Source organism: Argiope bruennichi, chromosome 7 (assembly GCF_947563725.1).
Source record: "Argiope bruennichi chromosome 7, qqArgBrue1.1, whole genome shotgun sequence".
NCBI lineage: Eukaryota > Metazoa > Arthropoda > Arachnida > Araneae > Araneidae > Argiope > Argiope bruennichi.
This window is the reverse complement of record NC_079157.1, coordinates 119,904,161-119,925,579: the sequence shown is the minus strand read 5'-3', so window position 1 is coordinate 119,925,579 and position 21,419 is coordinate 119,904,161. Positions and strand designations below refer to the sequence as shown.

The 21,419-nt window shown below is 28.0% G+C and overlaps 2 protein-coding genes across 4 annotated transcripts in view; both read left to right on the top strand.

Moving 5' to 3' along the window:
- Positions 1-801: 801 nt before the first annotated feature.
- LOC129975781 (talin-2-like) overlaps positions 802-21,419 on the top strand; it is a 108,635-nt gene continuing 88,017 nt past the window's right edge. The window contains exon 1 of one of the 3 annotated variants that reach the window (XM_056089001.1): positions 802-1,116. The gene's annotated coding sequence lies outside the window, so the exon portion shown is untranslated. Of the gene's footprint in view, positions 1,117-1,320; positions 1,613-21,419 lie in introns of those variants that run through there. The other 2 variants (XM_056088996.1, XM_056088997.1) reach the window with 2 other exon arrangements.
- On the top strand, positions 17,373-18,781 carry LOC129975782 (uncharacterized). The gene is made up of 2 exons (XM_056089002.1): positions 17,373-18,565; positions 18,667-18,781. Exons 1-2 carry the CDS (start codon positions 17,731-17,733, stop codon positions 18,738-18,740), a joined length of 909 nt encoding a protein of 302 aa, XP_055944977.1. The 5' UTR covers positions 17,373-17,730; the 3' UTR covers positions 18,741-18,781.

Below are 21,419 nucleotides of genomic sequence, written 5' to 3'. Positions count from 1 at the left end.
AATACAAATAAAAAAAATTTCAATTCAATTTCTAAAAAATAGGATTTTTTTTTGTGCGTTTGAAATTGCACTACCATGCGTCACTTTAATAATCCGATAAACACTTCCCCTACAAAAAAAATACATCTAACGCGCATATTCCTACCCATTCGTTTCATCGAATGTGCTTACGACATTAATAAATGTATCAAATAACGCACGTTCTCACGCTTGAATTTTAAGATTTGAAATATGGAGAAATACAATAAAAATTAATTCTGTTAGTGTTATTTGGTAATTCTGAACGTGAAAACTAAAAGCGCGCGAAAAAATTAAGCGCGCTTCTTCCAAATATTTTCAGGCGGAGAGCAATAAAATCTCCTACGACCTTGCACTTCACGGTTTATATTTTTAAGGCAAACGAATTTCTTAACAACTTCGTTCCCATTATTTCATCCTTTATGATCAACTAAAACACTGCGAAAGGAAGTGACAAATCATTCTAAACGAAAGACAAAATGAATTTGAGAAAATAAACCGAAAACACGCACTTCAAACCCTTCACCCACATAACGCTAACTCAAAACTTTTAAACAAGAACTCTTATGATAGCGCAAGAAAATAATAATAAATATATTCAACAATTCCAAACATTCCTATTTACCACATTCCGGTTTTCATATTGTTTGTATTATGAATATATTCTTTTCAAAAGCGATTTCTGCAAGCATTCCAAATAAGGATTGTTCTATCTTTTAAGTCTGTGTTTGGTTTGGGTGTCAGTTTCGGCGAAGTAGGCCGCGTGTGTGGTGTGCTCTTGTATTCTCCGTAAACACCAGCACATGTTATAATATTTAGAACGAACAATAAATATATACTTTTAATTCCTACAACATTCATGCAAATAAAAATTTTGATTCGTATTTCTTTAATATCGTAGCGTACAGATGCCGATTTCACCACAGGATTGTAATTATTATCAATTTTTATAGACAAAAACTTAATTTAGCCCAGCGGATTGCGGCTTTTACGGCTTCCTGTGCTCTGACGTCACATGAGCGCCATCTTGTAGTAACTAGGGTGTGCCGAGAAAATCGGTAGAGTCGTGAAGGGTAAAAAGTGACCGACTAAAGATCGGTAAGTTTGAAATTTTCACTTTCGTCTATAATTTCTTTTCTTTTGTTTATACTAGAGGCGAATCGACCTTGTGCATATATGAGCAGCATTTTGAGGATTGTGCCTTGCAGTTGACAGGTGCAATAATAAAGCAACACAGCTGATTGGCATAGATTTTAAATGACCTAAGTGCAAATATACGCCGTGGGGATAGCTTAGTTTCTAAATTGAAAGCTACCAATCGAAAGATTCGTTAAACGTTCATTGTTTCAAAGACTGCGTTTGATAGAATAGTCGTATTTTTATAATTCAATAGCATTCGTAAAATTTGCGAGTTTCTTCTGTTGTAACGGTGTATGCACTGTGAACTGAGCTGCAATATAGGGTTAAAAATATGCTTTCAGTTTCTATTCCATTTAATTTTGTTCTAAATTTTTATACAGATATCGTGTTTTACTTGGAAGTTCTGTCAAATTAAATATCTGCGCTTGATTTTTCTCAGTAACGAAACATTCAGGTATTATCATCTAATATTTTATTTTACATCTATACATCATGTTTCAATATTCAGTATTTTAATGATGAAAATTTCTTAGATACCTTAATTTGTGTTTTTCAATATTTTCTTTATTCCTAAGGATCAAATTATTTCTTCATGACTATGTTTTTATAGAAATAGCTATTTAATAATCAATTTTAAACAGCATTATAATTTTTGCTTTGGTTTATTTTATTTATTGACACATCTGAATATATTTGTTGCCATATTATGTTTTGTTTTACTATTTAATACACTAAAACATTTTTTTTATTGTTTTATTACGATATAAATTTAAATGGCCCACAAAAAAAATGTTAGAATCCATCCTGTTTATTCTCGTCACTGAATCATTAGAATTCATCGGCACAGTTATATATTTTCATATTATTAAAATCATCGTTTATATGGAAAAAATGTTTAATATCTTAAATGGTAGAATATGATGAAGATAAAAATTTCAATTTTGTAGCAATATGAATTTAAAAATTATTTAAGAAATGTGTTATCTCATGAAATATGATCTTCAACATTGCTGTATGTTCAAATGGTATTATTTTGAAGGAATTTAGATTTTCAATTCAAAATTATCTTCAAATTTCTTCTAAAAGATAATGCAAATGATATCTCAGGTGAGATTTCGTTTTTTCCCTCTTTTGTAGACATGAGCTGAGTTCTTACTGTTCCAAATAACCAATAATTTTTCAGCATTATTAATCAAATTAATGCATCAAGGAGATTTTTTTTTTTTTCCTCTATCTGATTTTTAATGAAACTGGATTTGTGTGGTGCTGTTGAGATATTTGATATAAACTATTATTTATTTAAAATTTTCAGTGGTTTATGGCAAGTCTGTATGGAGATTTTTTTTAAAAAAAATAAAATGTTTTTTCATGAAAATTCATAAAAATTGTCATATATTCTTGTGCTTATCCAGTTTTTCACAATTAATAACATCTCTCCCCCTTCCCTTAAGTTCAATATATAGCTTTATGACTAAACAGTAAAAATATCTTTTGCTCTCCTAATTTTTAGAATTGACATTCTGAATGGCCTTTTATACATTAAAGTCTAAGATTGCATTTTATGTGGGACATTCCTTTGCATTATTAGTTCTCTTTTATATAACATTATTTCGTAGAATAAAAATTTTAGAATTATTTATCTAAAAAAATTAATAAATTATACATTATTATTTTTATGAAACTATTAAATATTGCAAAATTTTTAGTTGTAAATTATTTATTACTTTATATAAATAATTCTGTTTAAATGTCAATTCTTTTGTGTACAGCACTTATTTGTAATTATTTTGTTAATTGCAAAATTTGTAAAAATGTATCAAAATTAAAATTGCATTCTTTGAAATATAATCAGCAACTTATTTATATCTATTTCACTGGTTCCTTTTTATAGCTATGATTTAAATTTAATTTATAAAAATAAAATGTAAATAAATTATAGCAGTAATTTTTTGTTTTAATTACATAATGTAGCACATACTTTGGTGAAATTTTTAATTATTTGCACTCAATTGAATATTTCGCTTAGAAATATCAAATTAACTTATGCAATCTTAACAGATTTATTCTTTTTTTATTTTGCATTGTTCACAGAGACAATTGATAAATCTTCAGATCATTCATTGATAAACTTGATCGAATTGATTAATTTTCGAGGATAATTTATGTAAAATATATTTATGAATATCTTCTTATTTATTCTTGACTTATTATATTTTGTAACTTGTAAGCATAAAAAAATATGAAATTTATTCTTTTGCATACTGTAATAGCTTAAGAAAGTAGCACTAATCTATGAAAACAGAACTAGGTCCTAACGAGACATTCTTTTTTATGAGTAAATTTATTTGGGACATTAATTATTATTTTTTTATCTGGTCCCAATTATCCTCAAACTTTATGAAAGTTAGCATTAGTAAAATAAGACCATTATTCAACAAAATTTTACTATAATGCAAAAAAATGTCATTTTTTATGCATAAATTGTTAAACAAAAATTCAGTTAATCATTATTTATATTATATCGTAATCGATTATGAAATTTCCTAATTCCTTTGTTTCTTTTTTTTTTTTTAATTTAAACAGAAACAAAATTTTTATTAGAAGAGAAAATCGTTTATGAATTATTAGGGTTTATTTTTTTTTTTTTATAATGGTTTTTTTAGTTATAATGTTAAGCTTTTTTTTCACTTTTAATTTAAAAACAGCCAATTGACTATTTATTAGTTACTGATATTACTTTTTTTATGCCATATCATTGAGTATTCATTGACCTTTTCTCACCATTTTGTTAAACATTTCTAAGTTAAAATTATATGAAAAAGTTAAAGATTGCATTCAGTATTGATTATTATATTATAATCATTATAATATAGTATTGAATTTTTCTTTTTAGTGTAACCTTGGCTTGACTTACGATAGGACTTCCTCATAACAAATTTATATTTTAGAATCTTTTTTGTTCATATTTGCATTTTACTTAGTGAAGCTTTTTTAAAATGTTTTTTGTAATACTTATAATTCAACCATAATATTGTTCCGGGAACTATGGACTTGGATTAATGTTATTGAACTCTGTTTATATATATATATATATTTATTTTAAACAAAATATTTTTTAAAAAATGCTTTTGGAGGGGCAGGGGGTAATGAGAAAGAAAAGTTAAAATTATTTAATATTTTTTCGTAAGTAACCAGATTTTTAAACTTGCATGATAAAGTTTACTCTGTTTATGATATTTTTTATGGGTGCTTTATTAAATACAATAGTTTCTGAATTAAAAATCCTTTCTGTGTTAGTAATTAATAATAATTTTTTTTTTTACTGTTTGAATTTTTTTTTAATTTATAAAATTAATTTAATTATCCTGCAATTTTATTGAAAATAAGCATTCTTTAAACAAAATAGTTAGCAAGACTGCAAATTTTAAAATTAAATTGTAAGAAAAACAATATATTGTATAAAGAAATTTTGAAACTTAATTTTATTTAGAATAAAAAATTACTTTGGTGTGAATTAAAATGAAAGTATAATCACTTTTGATGCAGTATAATTTGTATAGTAAATATTCTGAAATAGTCACGGTATATCTATTAGTGATATAGACAAGTTTTGTGCTTCGTTTAAGATTCAATGAGTGAGTGGCTGGTAGTTTGCCATTTCAATGCTGGTTAATAATTTATCAAAACTTTATATCACAGCAAAACCAATTTCAAATAAAGACTAATTAAATTTGGAAAAAAAATTCTGAATATCGTTGTTAGTAATATTAGTTCATTTTAAATGCTTATCATAATTTCTATAACTTTCCAATCTCTTGACAATCATTGACGACAATCAATTTGTAAAAAGTCGTATACTTTTTAGACTAACACTTGATGGGTTTTTATTTTATTATTTACACCAGACATTTGTAAAGTTTTTGAAAGTTTTTAAAATGCTGCTTTCAGTAAGGTCTTCTATGAAAAGGAGAAAAAAATGATCTCCAGCATCATGAATATTATTTTCTTTTTCATACTGACTATCAATTAAATCGTATTAGATCAATAAAAAATGTGAAGTGAAAAACAGTTTTAAACAATTTAAATTCTTTTAAATAGTCTTTTGGCAAATTTTTTCTGTGAATTTTTCAAATTAAATATTGCTTAATAACAAATTATGTAAAGCCTAGCATATTAAGTTCATTTATGTTTATGATATTCAATGCATGCCTGGCATCAATGTATAGTTATAAAAAAAAGTCATAATGATGTCTATGGTCATTAATATGTTAAAACAACTATGCATAATTATTCATCATAGAAATCATTATCATACAAAAAAACTTTAAAAAATTAAAATTACAGATAATTTTTTTAAAAGTTATAAATTATATTTTTTTCAAAATTGTTGATTTTTTCTCTATTGTTTTTGCATAAATTATATATTTTTTCTAGTAGTTTTATTTTTTATATTTATTTCTATGTCTTATATTCAATTGACTTTATTTGTGGCCATATTCACTGTAGGAAATATAATGCAAACTAAATTCAAAATAAAACCTTATTGGAAGTTAGGTAATAGATTCACAGAGCATCATAGAATAACATAATTTGTTGGCAAGAGTTTATTACTTCTTTTTTAAATTAGAATCGTTGGCGATGACAACTTTTTTTTTGTCGTTATTTTCTGTTTCATTTATATTTCTTTTTGTGAAAGAAATCAATGGTCACCTTTGAAATGTAATAAGTATAAATAATTTTTTTAGCAAATTTTTTAATTAAATTTTTATTTGATTTGTAGAAAATGTTTATTAAAAATCCAAGACTACTGGGAAAAATTTGATTGAGATTTTTAATATATGGGATTTTATTCACTGTATTATAATAACAAGAATGCTTTTCAAAAACTATTGATTACTCTATTTTTCATATAGTTTACTTTTAGTCTTTGAAAACCAAATGGTATTAGTGATAATATAGAAAGGTAGAAAATTCTATTTTCCTTGTATAATATTCTAGGAAAAAACAGTCAAAGAGTTCATTTTAATTGCAACTTTATTCTTCATGATTTAGAAAAAATAGCTTTTAAAAGTTTTTTTTTTTTTTTTTGCTAAGTCTCTGACTTGAAATCGACATTCAAGTAAGCAAAGCAAAAAATAGGAGAAAGAGACCATGTGAATGTATTCGCAATTTATGTGCCTTCAAACGAGAATTTTCTCTAAATCTTACTGAGCAATAATTTATTTTAGTTTCGAGGTTACATTTGATATTCAGCTTCTCATAGAATTATTAAAGTAACAATGAAATTTAAATTCAAGTAATGAGAAAATAATTACTTTAAGAATGCAGATAATTTGAATTAATTTAATTTCTTTTTTCTGCTTCCCATATGTGGGATTTGAGCTCTTTACTGCTATAAGATTCTACAAAGATGGATAGATTTCAATATATATGTTCTAAACTTAATTTGCCACTGGTTATTCTTTTAGAATAAATATTCAATATGCAGAAGTAAAAAAATATTTTTTTAAATATAACAGAAACTCCAATGCAATATAGAGCCAAAAAATTCCTCAAGTTTTTGAAGAGTCTCTTTCTTTATGTTCCATTAGAAAAATATATTTTCTAATCCTGTAATGAATAGCTGTGAGTACACTAACTTAAAAATGCAAAGAACTTGGATGAAATTAATATACAGTTTTTTTTTTTGTCAAAGTTATAAATTTACATTGCATTTTGAACAGATTCCTTCCATGAGAATTCTATCTTGAGTGTAATAACTCAAAATCAACTCTAGCTAGATGGAGGAAATCTGTTGGATAGTTAACATTAGAATTGTTGTTGTATATAAGAAAAAAATCAGTCATCTAATCACTTATCTTTCTGTCTGTATGTGAATGCAATTACTAAAAAAACTGAATAGTCTAGATGCATGAATTTAAAAAAAAAAGTTTTCATCAAAATTGTTGATTAGTATTGAATTTTGAACCTAAAAAACCTTGATAAAGGGGAAAAAAAAAAAAGGCTGTTTATGAATATATGCAACCAAGAAAGTTAAACGAGAACAATCTAGCTAGTTTTCTGTTCATTTTTTAATTATTCCTGTTATAAAGTTTTATTTATTTTAGTGTTTTTTATAAAATATGGGCTATTAAAAATACTATTACATACTATAAAAAATACAAAAATAAATATAAGGTGTAATAAGTATTTAAATATTATTATTTAATATAAATGCTTTATATTTTTTGGAACAATGCATAGTTTTTTTATTACAGTTTTTTACAGCGTTTATTCTGAAAATATATAATAAAAGCTTTAAATTTAGGTATTTTGAAATAGTAAATAGTAAAAACTGTTATTGTCATAATGCATTTTATGTATAATGTATATTTACATATAGTATTATTTACTAACATATCAGGATATATACAAGATTGAGGAGGAAATTATTTTGTTCAGAATAAAGATCTGATTTTATAATTTTTTTGTTTTCATTTTTTTTTAGAATAGGAAAAAAATGTATATTATTCAATACAGTAAAATGTTACTGGGTTAAATAACAAGTAAAATCTCCATGCCATGAAACTTTAAAAAAGCCAGCATGTATTATTAGTTTGAAATTTATTTGAAATGTTTGTTAATTTTCTTTCAGTTAAGATTTAAATGTCTGATGTTTATTATTTTTTTAATTGCCAGGGACAGTATGTGTTTGTGAGGGGTGGGATGATATTGTTGTGCTTGTAACTCATATCTCTTTCCATTTGAAATTCCTGTGATTTCCTGTTTTTACTAATAACAAAGAACATCTGTTTAATGGTGTGTGTAAATTGATGGGAATGCACACTCTTAATAAATAAGTACAGGGTGTACCACTTGACCTAAAACTAAGAAATTCGATGCAAACATATATTAAAGAGTGGTAATGTACATCTTAGATTTATTCTTGTGGAATTTTGAATAATTATCTATTAAGTAAAACTTAGGTTTTTTTTTTTTTCCCCCTTGATTACTTCTAGTATATTACAGGACAAAAAATATTTTTACAATGTCTGAAAATTCAAAAAATTATCCTCTTTTTTTTTTTTTAAAGTTAATTTGATTTTTGTGAATTTTTTCTCTTATTTGAATAAGTTTTTAAAAATACTTGTCGGTAGGTACACATTTACTTATATTTATTTCATAATAGTATTTTTCATTGAGATAATGAAATCCAATTATTTGCATTATTACAACCAATATTTTATTTTGGTTCCCCTCCCTATTATATAGTATTAAAATATGAAGTTTTTACTGGCTCCATCTATATTGGAAAGATTAAAGCAGGGTTTAGTTAATTTTTTTTTTTTTTTTTTTTTTGTAATTTTAATTGGCATTTCTTAAATTAGCGGTAATAAAAATTAGCAATAATAACTATTTTATTAAAATGTTTATTGAAATTGAGTTAAACATGAAAAAATTGTAACTTTTTGCTTCTGACGAACCAGTTGATTGTGGGAGATTAGTACCTTAATAACTTTAGAAATATCTAATGCAAAGAAAAATACATTTCTTGTGTGTTATTTGGTAGTATTTCTGGTTATCCCTTATTTATCACATCAACTACATTTATATGCCAGGCGTTATTTTAAATATGCATCTATAATTGTTTTATAAATGCATAAAAATGTCAAAATATTTGTCATGGACATGTTATGAAATAACTTTGTAAAAATTTAAAATTATTGTGAATGAAAGTATTGTACGTAGTGTTATATAGACTTATGTTTATTAAAAATCTTACGTAAACTTATGTTTATTAATTGGTAAAATATTGGGAGTTATTTAACTTCATACCAACTAGCATATTAAAAACTGTTTAATCTCTTTTTACTTCTAAGGTATATTATTAATCAAAAGTTGTTATTAGAAGAAAAAAAAATGTTAAATTTATTTATGGAAATATTACTTGTGATATAAGTGCATTATGATTTGCAATTTAAATAAACTTAGGATTTCATTCAAATTATGTATGATCCTATATAAACATGACTTGTGCTTTTAAATGTGCAAGATGGATGGATCATGAGTGTCCCCCCCCTTAAACTTTTAATTCTGTAATTGTTTTAGAATATTTTTTCTCTAATCATAAATGGTTTTTTTTTTTTTTTTTGAATGACCATAAACCATAAAAAAGGAGATTTCAATTCTAAGGAGTGAGAAATACTTTCTAATTTGAACACATTTGTAATTATTTACCACTTTTTGTCATTACATTATATAGTGATATATATAGAGAGAGATATTTTGTAGAACAGATCAAAATTTATTCATAAAATAAAAAGCAAAACCAAAAAAAAAAAAAAAAAAAATCTTCCAAATACTTTAACGCTTAGGAGTTGTTTTCATAATATTGTTTTATGTGTATAAATCATTCTATCTTTAATAAATGGAAGAAGTAATACTATTGTTTGTCTGCAAATAAATTGGGATTAAACTTTTTAAACCTTTGCCTTGAAAAATAATTGTGTGACCTCTGCTTAATTTTTAAAAATTATATTTTCAACTTAGAAAGTTTATGAAATTTTGAGTCAAGCAACAACAGGAAATTATATTACATATTTCACATGAAGAAAACCATAGCAGAAACACATAGGTTGCTTTTGGGTATATTTTGGGTAAGCAGTATGCCATCGAATGCAATTTGGTAATTTAAAAATGACTTATTCGGTGCACATAACAAAAAGCATGGTAAACCACAATAAAAAAAGGCAGTTTTAGAAGCATTACTTGATGAAACCATCAATAATGAATGATACAAGCTAAAATTAGATCAAATCGAACAAAGCATTGAAAGAAAAACATTCAGAATATGGCAGAAGACAAGAGAAGATGATTTTCCAACTTGACAGTGCTGGTCCACATGTTGCCAGACCAGTGAAAGAAACATTAAAATGTTGATCTAACTACTGTATTCATTGGACGCTGCTCTTTCAGACAGAATACTGTTTGCTTCACTCCATGTATAGTGCTCTTTCTGAGAGGTAAATTTTCCCCATAAATATCAAAAATCCATTTGATAACTTGATTGTATTTAAACAGCCAGACTTCTTTCTTCAGGGAATTTAATGTTTATAACAAGTGTCCTTTTTTTCATTTAAAAAAAGGACGAAGTCATATTTATGCACCTTGTGCATTGCAGTTCTTATATAGCAATCGATAAATAAAAATTCATAATTTTAATAAGTGTTATAATAGACTTATTGCATAACAAATAGAGATGCATGTTTGTAATCTAATTATTATTATTCAGTTATTGCTAAAATAAAAGAATGTTGGCAGTTAGGAAATCACTTTAGAAAAATATTATTTGGAATCTTAATTTTTTAATTCATATATATAGATATTAATAATTTTACTATGAAAAAAACCCTATATACACGTAAATAACCATAATAATTGGATGCATTAATTTTATGGATTTTTAATTTAATGTTGTGAACTGTATCAAAGTGTAGGAAATTTTCTATACAAAATTAAACAAAATGCAAGCTGCTGCATAACAGGCTTTATTAAGTTTGGAATAAAGTTTTGTGTTTATTTTGAGCTGGAGGTATGAAGGAAATAGGATAAAAATATATTTAAGCAAATAGAAATTTTTTATATTTAAAACTAGTGCTGTGTATTTTCCTTTTGGATATTATTTTGAACAACAAAATAAATAAAGTAAAAGACGATAGCTGCTAATCATATAAAAAGGGACATGATTGTAGGCCTTTTTTTAAGTTCGAAGAGTGCGACAGTTGAGTGGAACAAGCTAGGCAGATGATATTTTATCGTAATTTTTGCCAGCATTTGCTGTTAATACCGTAACTCATCCGAGTCAAAAGAAATGTAAAGTGCAAAGAACAGTTTTTGGACTTTGGCCAAACTGGTAGAGGAAATGTTTATGATGCATGGTAAAATCTTGACCAAGAAAACTAAATATTAATCGAACCCTTTTAAAAAGATGAATTTCATGGGACATAACGCATTTGCGTCGCCTCTTTTGATAAAATCGTCGCCGAGCTCTAATGAATAGGTTTGTTTGAATTGGGATGTTTTTCGCCAGAGCATTAAATTAAATGCATTTTGGCGCCATCTTTTTAATTAATATTTTTCTTCTAGAATTTATTCACCGAAAAAAATAAGTTGTTTTGCTGAAAGCTGAAAAATCTTTTATGATTTTTTTTATTATTATTATAAACTAAAATTTGATAAGAAACGAAAGTGTATAAAATTTGTGAAAGTTTTGTTTAAATGAAAATTAGCGAATATTAAAATAGTAATGAAAGATATCAAAGTATGATGAATAGATTTTTTTATTCTGATATAAAAAATATTTATATCGGTGTATTGAATGTATACTTATGCTAAAATGTATGTATAAAAAAAGTTTTATATATATATAATTCAGTATTATTATCTGAGGGATTTAATAATATTGAAATCTAGTTGAATCAAAGTTTGAATTTAAAGAAGGAAGAAAAAAAAAATTAGGTTAATTTTTCTGAATTAAAAATTAATGCATTATTTTTGTGTTTATATTTAGATTAATCTCTTTCTATTAGTTGTATGTTTTAATATTTCGATTCATCCTGCTTTGTATGAAACATAAATTTAGAGGCAGAAATCTTTCACTGATTCTGAATGTCGCTGGAGTATAATTTTGCTTGAAGTTTCTGAATAATAAAATTACTTAAAATGTATTATGACTTTTTATTTTATAAATAATTCTGCCACTATATAGTGAAAGAGTTTCTAACCATTAGATAATCATCGATTCAGCTTCAAGAGTTTTGACTTATTTAATCATTTAATATTCTCTGCTTTATTTAACAAATTGAGCAATCAACAGATTGACAATGAAATGGTTGTTTAAATTCATCTAAATCTGTCAGAAACTATTAATAGCTTCATTTCCAATTGTCGAAATGTAAATTCTTTGAAGTATAATAATTTTCTGAATTAGAAAAACAGAAACGTGGAATGAATTGCATATATTTTAATTTTTGTATTTATCTATTGAAATCGGTTTATATTGTTGTGTGAGAGCTTTATTCTGTTGGTGATATAAATTAATTCACCTTCTCACTTACATAATCCCCTCTTTCTTAAACCATGGCAATTTGGAGTACATGCCTTTGTTTGGTGGCTGTTAGCTGTTCAAAAATTATACAGTTAAATTAAAATATCTCTTTCATGTATAATTGGCGATTCTTAAACGTCGACAATTATTATTCAGTAACAACCTGGTTAATCTCAATAAGAATATCCGATCTTTCAGCAATGTGGGATCTTCGGTTATTTTATAGGCAGGTTGAGAAAATCACTGCTTTTCCTTTAGTGGTTACTGAATTCTTGCTGCTTTAATCTTAATGTCAATGTCCAATGCTGTCTTTTAAAATTACAGATAAGCTATTTTCTCTCTCTCTTTTTTTTTTTTTTTTTTTTTAATATTTATAGAGTCAAAGCGAGTTAAAATATTATTTGACAACTTTTATGAAGGTGTTCTGATGGAATAACTACAGAAATCTCTTTTGATATTCAAATGATAGGAACGGAAGCATAAATTGAATATTTAATGAAATGTTCTTGCAAAACCGCATTTTTTCATCGCCTACGTTTTTTTACGCGTCGTTTATTTGTATACTTTTTTTTTACGTCAGGAATATAAAAAAAAAAGCCCACGTTTGCCTTTTACCATGCTTTCCACCCAGTTCGACGGCCCAGGTCTTATTTTATCATCCCTTCCTTCAACCGTAACCGTGGGCAGCCAGCAACCCTTATATGGGTCTGGGCCTTTCGAAGAGTAGGTCGGAGGCAAGGTCACTCACTGCATGGCCCTGCCTGCAGGGCCTAAAGGTGTGGGCCCTTTCATGTCGTCTAGTCGCGCTCACGGAATCGCGCCGGAAGCAGCTTCTTACGTTTGATACTTTTTTTATTGTTTATTTCCCTTCCCTTGCAGAACTTTGTGATATACGTGGAAGAGTCGAATAAAATTTGAGGGTGGAGGATGTGGAATGGGATTTATGGTCTTGTTTATGTTTTTGTTTATGTAAACATCTGGGTGTTACCTGGTGAGCTATTTTTGTAAATACACACTGAAGCTTTTTTTATTCTAGAAGAGATGAAAAGACATTTGAACGTTTTATAGGAGTGTTTTTTTTAAAATGCCTTTCTGTTTATAAGCATGTTTAGTTTCCTGAAATTCCGCTGACGATGATTATTAAAATATGCTGATGAATAATTACGTTTGTATATTTTATTGCTAATCTTCTTATCCCAACCGTCTAGAATGAGGGCTGTATCCATTTCAGTTTTGATGGCGTCTTCCATCTATTGCCTTTGAAATTTTTCTGCTCTTAAGTGAAATTTGGGGTTTTAAGTAATTAACACAGAAGTATCTGATAATGCTACTTAGATATTTTGAATTTTTAGAAGGCATATTCTCTTTATAGTATTAACAGATTACGCTTCTTCTTTAGGTTAATTAACATTATCGATTTTCTTTATTATTATATTCATATTTTCTGCGACCTATTTTTGGATTATTTCTCATTTTATTAAAGGTGCATGCACCTCAGTTTGAGAAATGCGATATCAATTCAAATAAATGCTGTGCGAAATTTTTCGATTATTGTTGTACAGTAGGAAATTGCGAGGGGCGGGGAACCTGTTGGATTCGGCAAATCTTCCGAACTTGATCTATATGTTATCCGAGCTATCTCTGTTATATTTAAATGAAATTACCGGAAAGTTAAGAGTTCATTACCTTCTGTCATTTTTTTTGCTGTTCCTTTCATTTATGGCTGCAAAAGCACCAGTAATTTAACTGAAATTCAAACAGCAGTTTAACTATGTCGTGAGCCGTAATATTTTTCCTGGGTCAAAGCCAGAATTGAGACTACGAGAAGTGCAGGATTCATATAATGCCTCTGAGACAATCTTATGAGTTTCCGAAATAAGAAAATATTCATTTTTCTTGCAATTCGAATTCCCTGTGTTGATGAATTTATCTGAAAGAAAACATTAAAAATATCAGATGTATATTGACAAGAAATAAGTCTACTAAGAAGTCATTGTAGCCTTTAGGTCTTTCTTTTTGTTGGTCGACATGATTTCAAAATAAAAATGGGAATTTTACCAAATTAAAAAGAATAAATTTTGTGCTACCTTCTTCTTACTATTTTTTCTATGATATAATAAACTTGATGTTGTTTATTATATGCCTTTGCTAACTAAATAAAAGAAACACATTTTTTTAAATTTCTTTATATCAAATACTATTTTACTAATATTTTGTCACTAATCTTGAATACTACTTGAAAAAAAATTAGACTGCCTAAATTCATTTATTAATTCATTTAAATAAGATTTTAAACTATTGCACTCTTTTTTTTTTCAAATATTTTTTTTTTAAATATGCAACCTATTAAAAAATACTATTGGAAATTATTATTTATTCTTTAATAAAACCGGAAAGTTAAAACACGGTTAATATTTGCAAATCTCCAAAAGTCTTGGGACATTTTTACTTAATTCACAAATACAAATACTTCATATTTCCACAATTAATGGAAAAGAAACACACTTCTTAATTCTCATAAACATTATCTTTTAATGAATTATACTTTAATCAACTTTATCCGACTGCATGATGTGACGTTTTCGTTAACGTTATATTTCTTCGATATCATTTTAGAACTACTATGTAAAGCATCTACAACTATCTTATGTAAAAGTTTAATAGAAAGTACGTTATAAGTAAAAATTTAAATGAATTTTATAACGTAATTTATTTGTCTTTAAATACATTTTTATTATATTTTGCTGTAAAATGCTTTAAGTTTAAATATTAAATGGTGCGAAAATGATCAGTTTTTGCTAAGTTTTAAAAGCATAATTTTGTTTTAATATTGTATTGCTATTTTTTTTTAATGCCCGTGTCTACATCTTATATGCAATTTTACTTCGCAAAGGAGTTATAAGCAGTTGATTAAGAAGAGAACTTTTCTGGTGTTCTTTGTGAAGCGCATCTTCGTTTTCGGTTTTTTTTATATTAATATTCAGATTTCTTTTTAATCATGTTAATGTTTTAATTTTTTGTTAATGTTTGTGTAATGTTCGAATATATTGTTTCTTTTAAAAAAATGATCGTCTGTTCCATTAACGTGGTGAAATCAAGCTGACTAGCGCATGCTTATAAGCGCGGAAAGTTTCCATGTCTTAAAACCGAAAGTACATATCATTTCTTTCGAATATCATCAGTTCTTGATATTGGTTATAGCAGTTCATGAAAGAACAACACGTTAATAAATAAAATTCAGTTCATAAGCTTGTGAATCAGGAGGGGGGGGGGATTGAGATAATGATTTAAAAGCGAAACGCCTTTAGGGAAATGCTGTATGGCATATCGAAGTGAGTAATCTTGTCGGTTAATGTTTTCACTCTGGTATTTTATCTGATGTTTATGCTTGAAGATATCAATATCCTTCATTAGGATAATTTGTGTAAACATCTTGTTCCGTTACTCTTTGTAATCTACTTCCCTTTGCTATCACACACAGACAACGACAATAGAGAACTATGTTCGTAAAATGATTCTTTTTTGAGTCATAATTAAGAAAAAAAAAAAAAAGTTTGGCCATTGCATGTATGCAAAAAGAACTATGTTTGTGGAGGCGGTAAAATTTTCAGATACATGAAAACATGTATTAGATTTTACAATTACAATAGACCGATTTAAATGAGCAAAAAGCGCAAATAATTTTATTTGTTTGGATTTCAAATCAAATAGTTATCCCGAAATACGGTTATGTCAGTCTTAACCCTTTAGCATACAATGGGAAACTGACTCGCACGTCGATTTAGTAAATTTTTAACTTTAAATCTGAAATGAAGTGAAATGTCATTTAAAATGTTTCAAATTTTCATATACCCATATATATTATTAGAGGAATTAAAATAATATATATCCGAAACAGGGATATATAATCTTAATTAGAAAGTGCAGTAAATTCATTGGTCTAGGGGTTAATGTGCCACCCCTAGACCAATGAATTTTTTTTAACAAAAAAATTATCGTCTTTTATTCTCTTTTTTCAATTTCTTTCTTTTATTGTATTTTGAAAAACAGTGATTAAATGAAAATAAAGAGAATGTGTAAAATAATTTTTTGATTTGGGCAAGAGGCATTTATCGTGAATGTGATTCACTGAAATCCAAAGTAATTACCGTTATTGAGGAAAACATCCGCATATTGAAGAAACGTAAGTGTGTCAAATGCTGACTCTGTGTGCATGATGAATCATGCCATGGGATAATGAGGCATCATCAATACATGAGGAGTATAATTGCCAAATATTATCAATTTACCGTTTTAAGATTAATTTTTCAAGATTATGCATTTTGTGTGTTTAAAAATTTATTTCAAGCCGAAACAACTTCAAATAAACTTTTTAAAAAAGTTTTTAATTTATAAATACTGATATGCAGAAATTAATATTTTGAATAGTTTAACATCGTTTCTGTTTATCTTTTTCTTTTTAAATGCTGCTTCTGATAAGCATCGTAGAATGATTTTGATACAAGAACTTGTTTATTGTGAATTATTTGATGTGAAGGAAAAAATATTTTGTTTTATGAATTTTTGGGTTTTACCACCAGATGAGAAAGCTCAATCTTTCTCATCTGGTGGTAAAACCCACCTCAAAACTCAATCTCAAACTCGGGATTTTCTTAAATATAAATGAAGGGTGGAATCCAAAACTGCTGCTTTTATTCTGTTTTCTGCTTCTAATATTTTTTGCGATGTATGTCGATTTGCAATTACGTGGTAACTATCTTTTCATTTGGAAGCTTGAAATTCAGATATGCAAAGAAAACAACGAGAAGAATAGAAGTAAAGTGGAACGGACCAAATCGCGAGCTAAATTAGGCTTGGCACCATATTTTATAAACATTGTACAGGGGTGTTTGTGCTCCGGGGAAACCCCGGAATTCCGGGGATTTTGAACTTCGATACCCGGAAATTCCGGGGATCGTCGTTCAAAAGGAAGTAGGAATAATAATGAATTATTTATTTTGATCTGGGTAATTTTGTTTGCTTTGAAAGCAGAAAACGCAAGGTCAGTGTGTGTGGTGAAAACTTTTCCTTTCTTTCTCCAAAGGCAGTGATAATGCGTGAAAAGGGGGGGGGGGAACTTCTTTTTTGTTCTTTCCTTATTGCGAGTTATGACTCATTCCCCCGGTTCTCGGACATTCTCTTCTGGATTCTTTTCGGCAAGTAGGCGCGGCAGAAAAAAAAAAGGGAGAGACTTCGTTCGACCAGATGTGCGATCACGTGACTCTGGGTTCAAAGGTCTTATCTCTCCAGGCGTGGCGCCAATAAGTAGAGAAGGGGGATTTTTCGCCGTATTAGCTATTTGTCATTGATCGCTTCGCAACTTTTTTTTCTCCGCTGTGTAAAATTTTCGTTTCATTTATTGATGCACGTGTGAATTTTTCGTTTCGCTTATTGAAATATTTTTTTATTTATGTACGCAAGAGAATTTCACTTTGAAATTTCAGCATATGAAACAGAAATTACCCCTTAAAAATTCATATCTAATTAGTTTTACAGCATTAGATCCAGAGCTAAGAGGTAAAACCAGTACAATATTAGCTTTTGAAAAATTATCATCTTTTATGTCCCATATTTTTAGTGATAATGAAAAGTCAAAAGTAGAAGCTGAAATAAGGTTACACCAGAGTGATATTGATATCACCAAAGAAATGCTCTACACATCTGATGAAAGTGGAAATCAAGTCAAGTGTACAGTTGATAAATATTGGCCTAAAGTTTTTAATTTAAAAGATGATTTCACAAATGATTATAAGTATCCTACATTGGCTAAATTGGTCAAAGCCTGCCTTAGCTGCTTCCATGGCCCATTAGTGGAAAGTGCATTCAACTTAATGGATACTCTTGTCACTGACTATAGAACCTCTCTTAAGATTGATTCCCTAGATGCAGTGCAGACTATTAAATATGATTTAATGGCTTCTAAAGAAACCTCATGTGAAAAATATGGCTCAAAAAATCCAATGACTGATCCAATTCACAAAGATCTCTTACTGAATATGAACAGAAGTTGGAAAACATATCAAGAGGACTTAAAAACATGTATTTCAGATGAGTCACCTATAAAAGTCTCTGAAAAATCTTCTACATTAGCAGAAAAGCAAACTGCTTCTACCTCTGCATGTGCAGTTCTCGAGGAAATTTCTTCAACTGTAAATGAGGAAAATAAAAGTCAACCTTCCTGCAATTATGAAATTCACCACAAAAGAAAGACAAGCCCACAAACATCAGAAAATAAAAAAAAGCAGCAGAAATTAGATAATTTTTTTAAAAGAATTAATTCAGGTAATTTAAAATATTTGCATAAAATGTAGTAGTTTATATGTTTGAAAGTTTATGGTTATTAATTTTGCAAAAAAAGTAATTCATTGAACTTTTATAATTAGGTCATTCAATACTTCATAATTGTAATTTTTCATTTCTCCCCTCCCCCCTTCTCGAAACTCCAAAATGCCGGTAGTAAGTCCGTAAAAGTTTCAGGGGATTTTTTGGGGTCCCACAAACACCCCTGATTGTAGGAATTGTGCCATTCCAAGGCAACTACTTAGGTGAATGAAATTCGATTGACAGACATCTTGTGGTGAATAGCTTATAATCCAGTTAACAACTACGCTGCCTGAGCAATTGCTTTTGTATCCTGGTTATGTTACTTGACTGCGAACCACAAGGTCCCAGGTTCTATCCTCGCACATCACAATCCCCTAAAATCTAAAATATAGATGCTTATCAAATTTTGAATCTGATTTGACCAATTTTCAGTCTGTAGTTTCGCAAGAAAGTAAACGCGATACTTAAAAACGTGTCTCGACCTCTCCCTCCGAAGTATTCCCAAACACGTATTCGGTTTCGGATATGTACATATTAATTATACTAACAATTAATCGCTAAAGGTAGCTTGCTAAAGACTCGTAACTAACGTTTCTCCAATGACTCAGGTACCGGTTTTGTGTACTGTCTTACGAGGCACACAACTCTCCTATAAAAATCCGAGTCTCTTGTGGCGTTCACGGCCTGAAATCCGCAATGCTATTTAGGAGGATGGGGGGGGGGGGAGTAACATTTTTATTTAATAATATGCGATAAAGTTTTGAGATCACTTCCGCTGGTTTTTTTAAAAATCATTCTTATTGATAAGCACTTTCTTTTCCCAGGAAGTCTTGGATATAAATATAAGTTGGCTTTTTTTAGTCCTTGCTTTTGACCTCTCAAATATCTAACTTCCATGTTGCGATAAACTATGCCAAACTTTTTCATGAATATTTCATTTTTTCAATAAAAAGCAATTTCTGTATATCGTATTATATTTCTATATATCGAACAAACATTTCGGTATAAAATAATAATGTATACGTAGTTAAAAAATACCCATGGATTGCATTTGTTCTGAAATAAGAAAATAAAGTAAATAAGGGAGTAGGAGACAAGATATTCACTCATTTTATTGCTATTCATGTAATAAATACTTGCCTTTTGAAACGTATGTTATTTTTAACTTTTATTTTATGATTCCTTTTTATAACTCGTTATGAGTTTAAATTCATTTAAGCTTTCGATTTCTTGTAAGACCACTGAACTGGAAGTCTTTTAAGTGTGAAACTGTTGTTCAGTTTAATTTAATAAACAGTGTGAAATTCCTGGTGGACTTGGTGATACATATATTCTATTAAAAAATTTATTATGTAAACGTTGCGTTTTATTTGCTTTGTGATTGGTAATGAGCGAGTAACCTGACTTATGACATTTAAGATTTGTTTTGCCAGTAATATTTGAAATATTTAATGAAAATTATTATTACATAGTAGTAAGCATTTATATTGCACTTGACGAAAAAGAAAAAAATAAACCTTTAATTAGCACTAAATGAATGATAATTCTGTTTAAAGTAATATTATTAGTTAATTCTACTTTTGGACACACCTTTTATGCAACATTAATGATTAGCTTTTCTGTTTCTTTACTTTTATTGAGTAATGGAAATTTTGGGTCTCTCGTCTAGCAATCGTCTGAATACTTAAATAATACACGCGTTAACCCTGCATTATTTTTTTAGGGAAACAATCCCATAGGAAACCCTACTAACCTGAAAATAACATGTTTCGAGGAAAACATTGGGGTTTGCGAGCGAAATATATATAGTAAAATTTTGGCTAGTGTAGTATCAATAATTGTAATTCCGTTACGAAAACTATTGAAATTGTTGTGAACGATTGGAAGCAGTGAAAGCCTTAAAATTTGACAAGATCGATGAAGGGCATTAAAATGTGTTAAAATGATACAAAGACAAAAACATGCCTGTTAAATTTAAGCTGCTGAATATACTGTAAATTTAGGAATTTCTAACTTCTAAGCTAACTCTAAATAGAATGACAAATTCAAATAGTAACATGACTGTTAAAAAATTTAATATCTAGGCAGGGTTGATGAAATCTTTGCACTCTTATTTCTGTTTTTCGATTTTTTTAAAAAAAACTTATTTATTTATTTTAGGAATCTTTTAAATAAGTATATAGTGGCTCGACTATGTTACATATCTGATGAAAGAGGCGATTATCAACGTTCGTGTAACGCTTTTAATTCCAAACGGATTTGTACTTAACCGTTTTTTATTATTTGCAATTGCGTATTCCAAAAGGTCATGAGACGTAAGCTATTAAATTCAATGATTGATTGAATGGGGCATTGTTTGGAAGATGTCTTAATTGATGTTGCTACTAGGAAAAATGTCGAATAAAAAGCAATTTAAATGCGATAAATTGTTATTTAATGCATTATGATGGAGATCAGTTAAATATGAAGTCGGTCTTTTGTTTCATCTAAAGATTCTCTGAGACTGTAGCTGTTAAATTTAATATTATATGGTGTTAAAGATCTATATGAGTCTCAAACTTGTCAAAATGAATTTATTAAATAAAATGGGGAAATAAAATGTCATGTTAAATTCTTTATATCATTTTTTTAAAGAAAGTATTTAAATTTTAGCACATATATAATGATTTTCAACCATTCTTATTCGTGCCTTTAATGAGTATTATTTACTATATTAATTTCCAAACAAATTGATGAATAGCTTCAGTTTCTTTCAACAAAGCCAAAGATATCACAAAGCCAAAGATATAAAGAAAACGAAAATTAATTTGCA

Bases quoted from the DNA above. Each gene is read 5' to 3' on its own strand.
- LOC129975782 (XM_056089002.1), top strand. From the start codon at position 17,731: ATGAAACAGAAATTACCCCTTAAAAATTCATATCTAATTAGTTTTACA. The intron at 18,566-18,666 runs GTAATTTAAAAT...TTTTATAATTAG, and splicing joins TTTTAAAAGAATTAATTCAG to GTCATTCAATACTTCATAAT.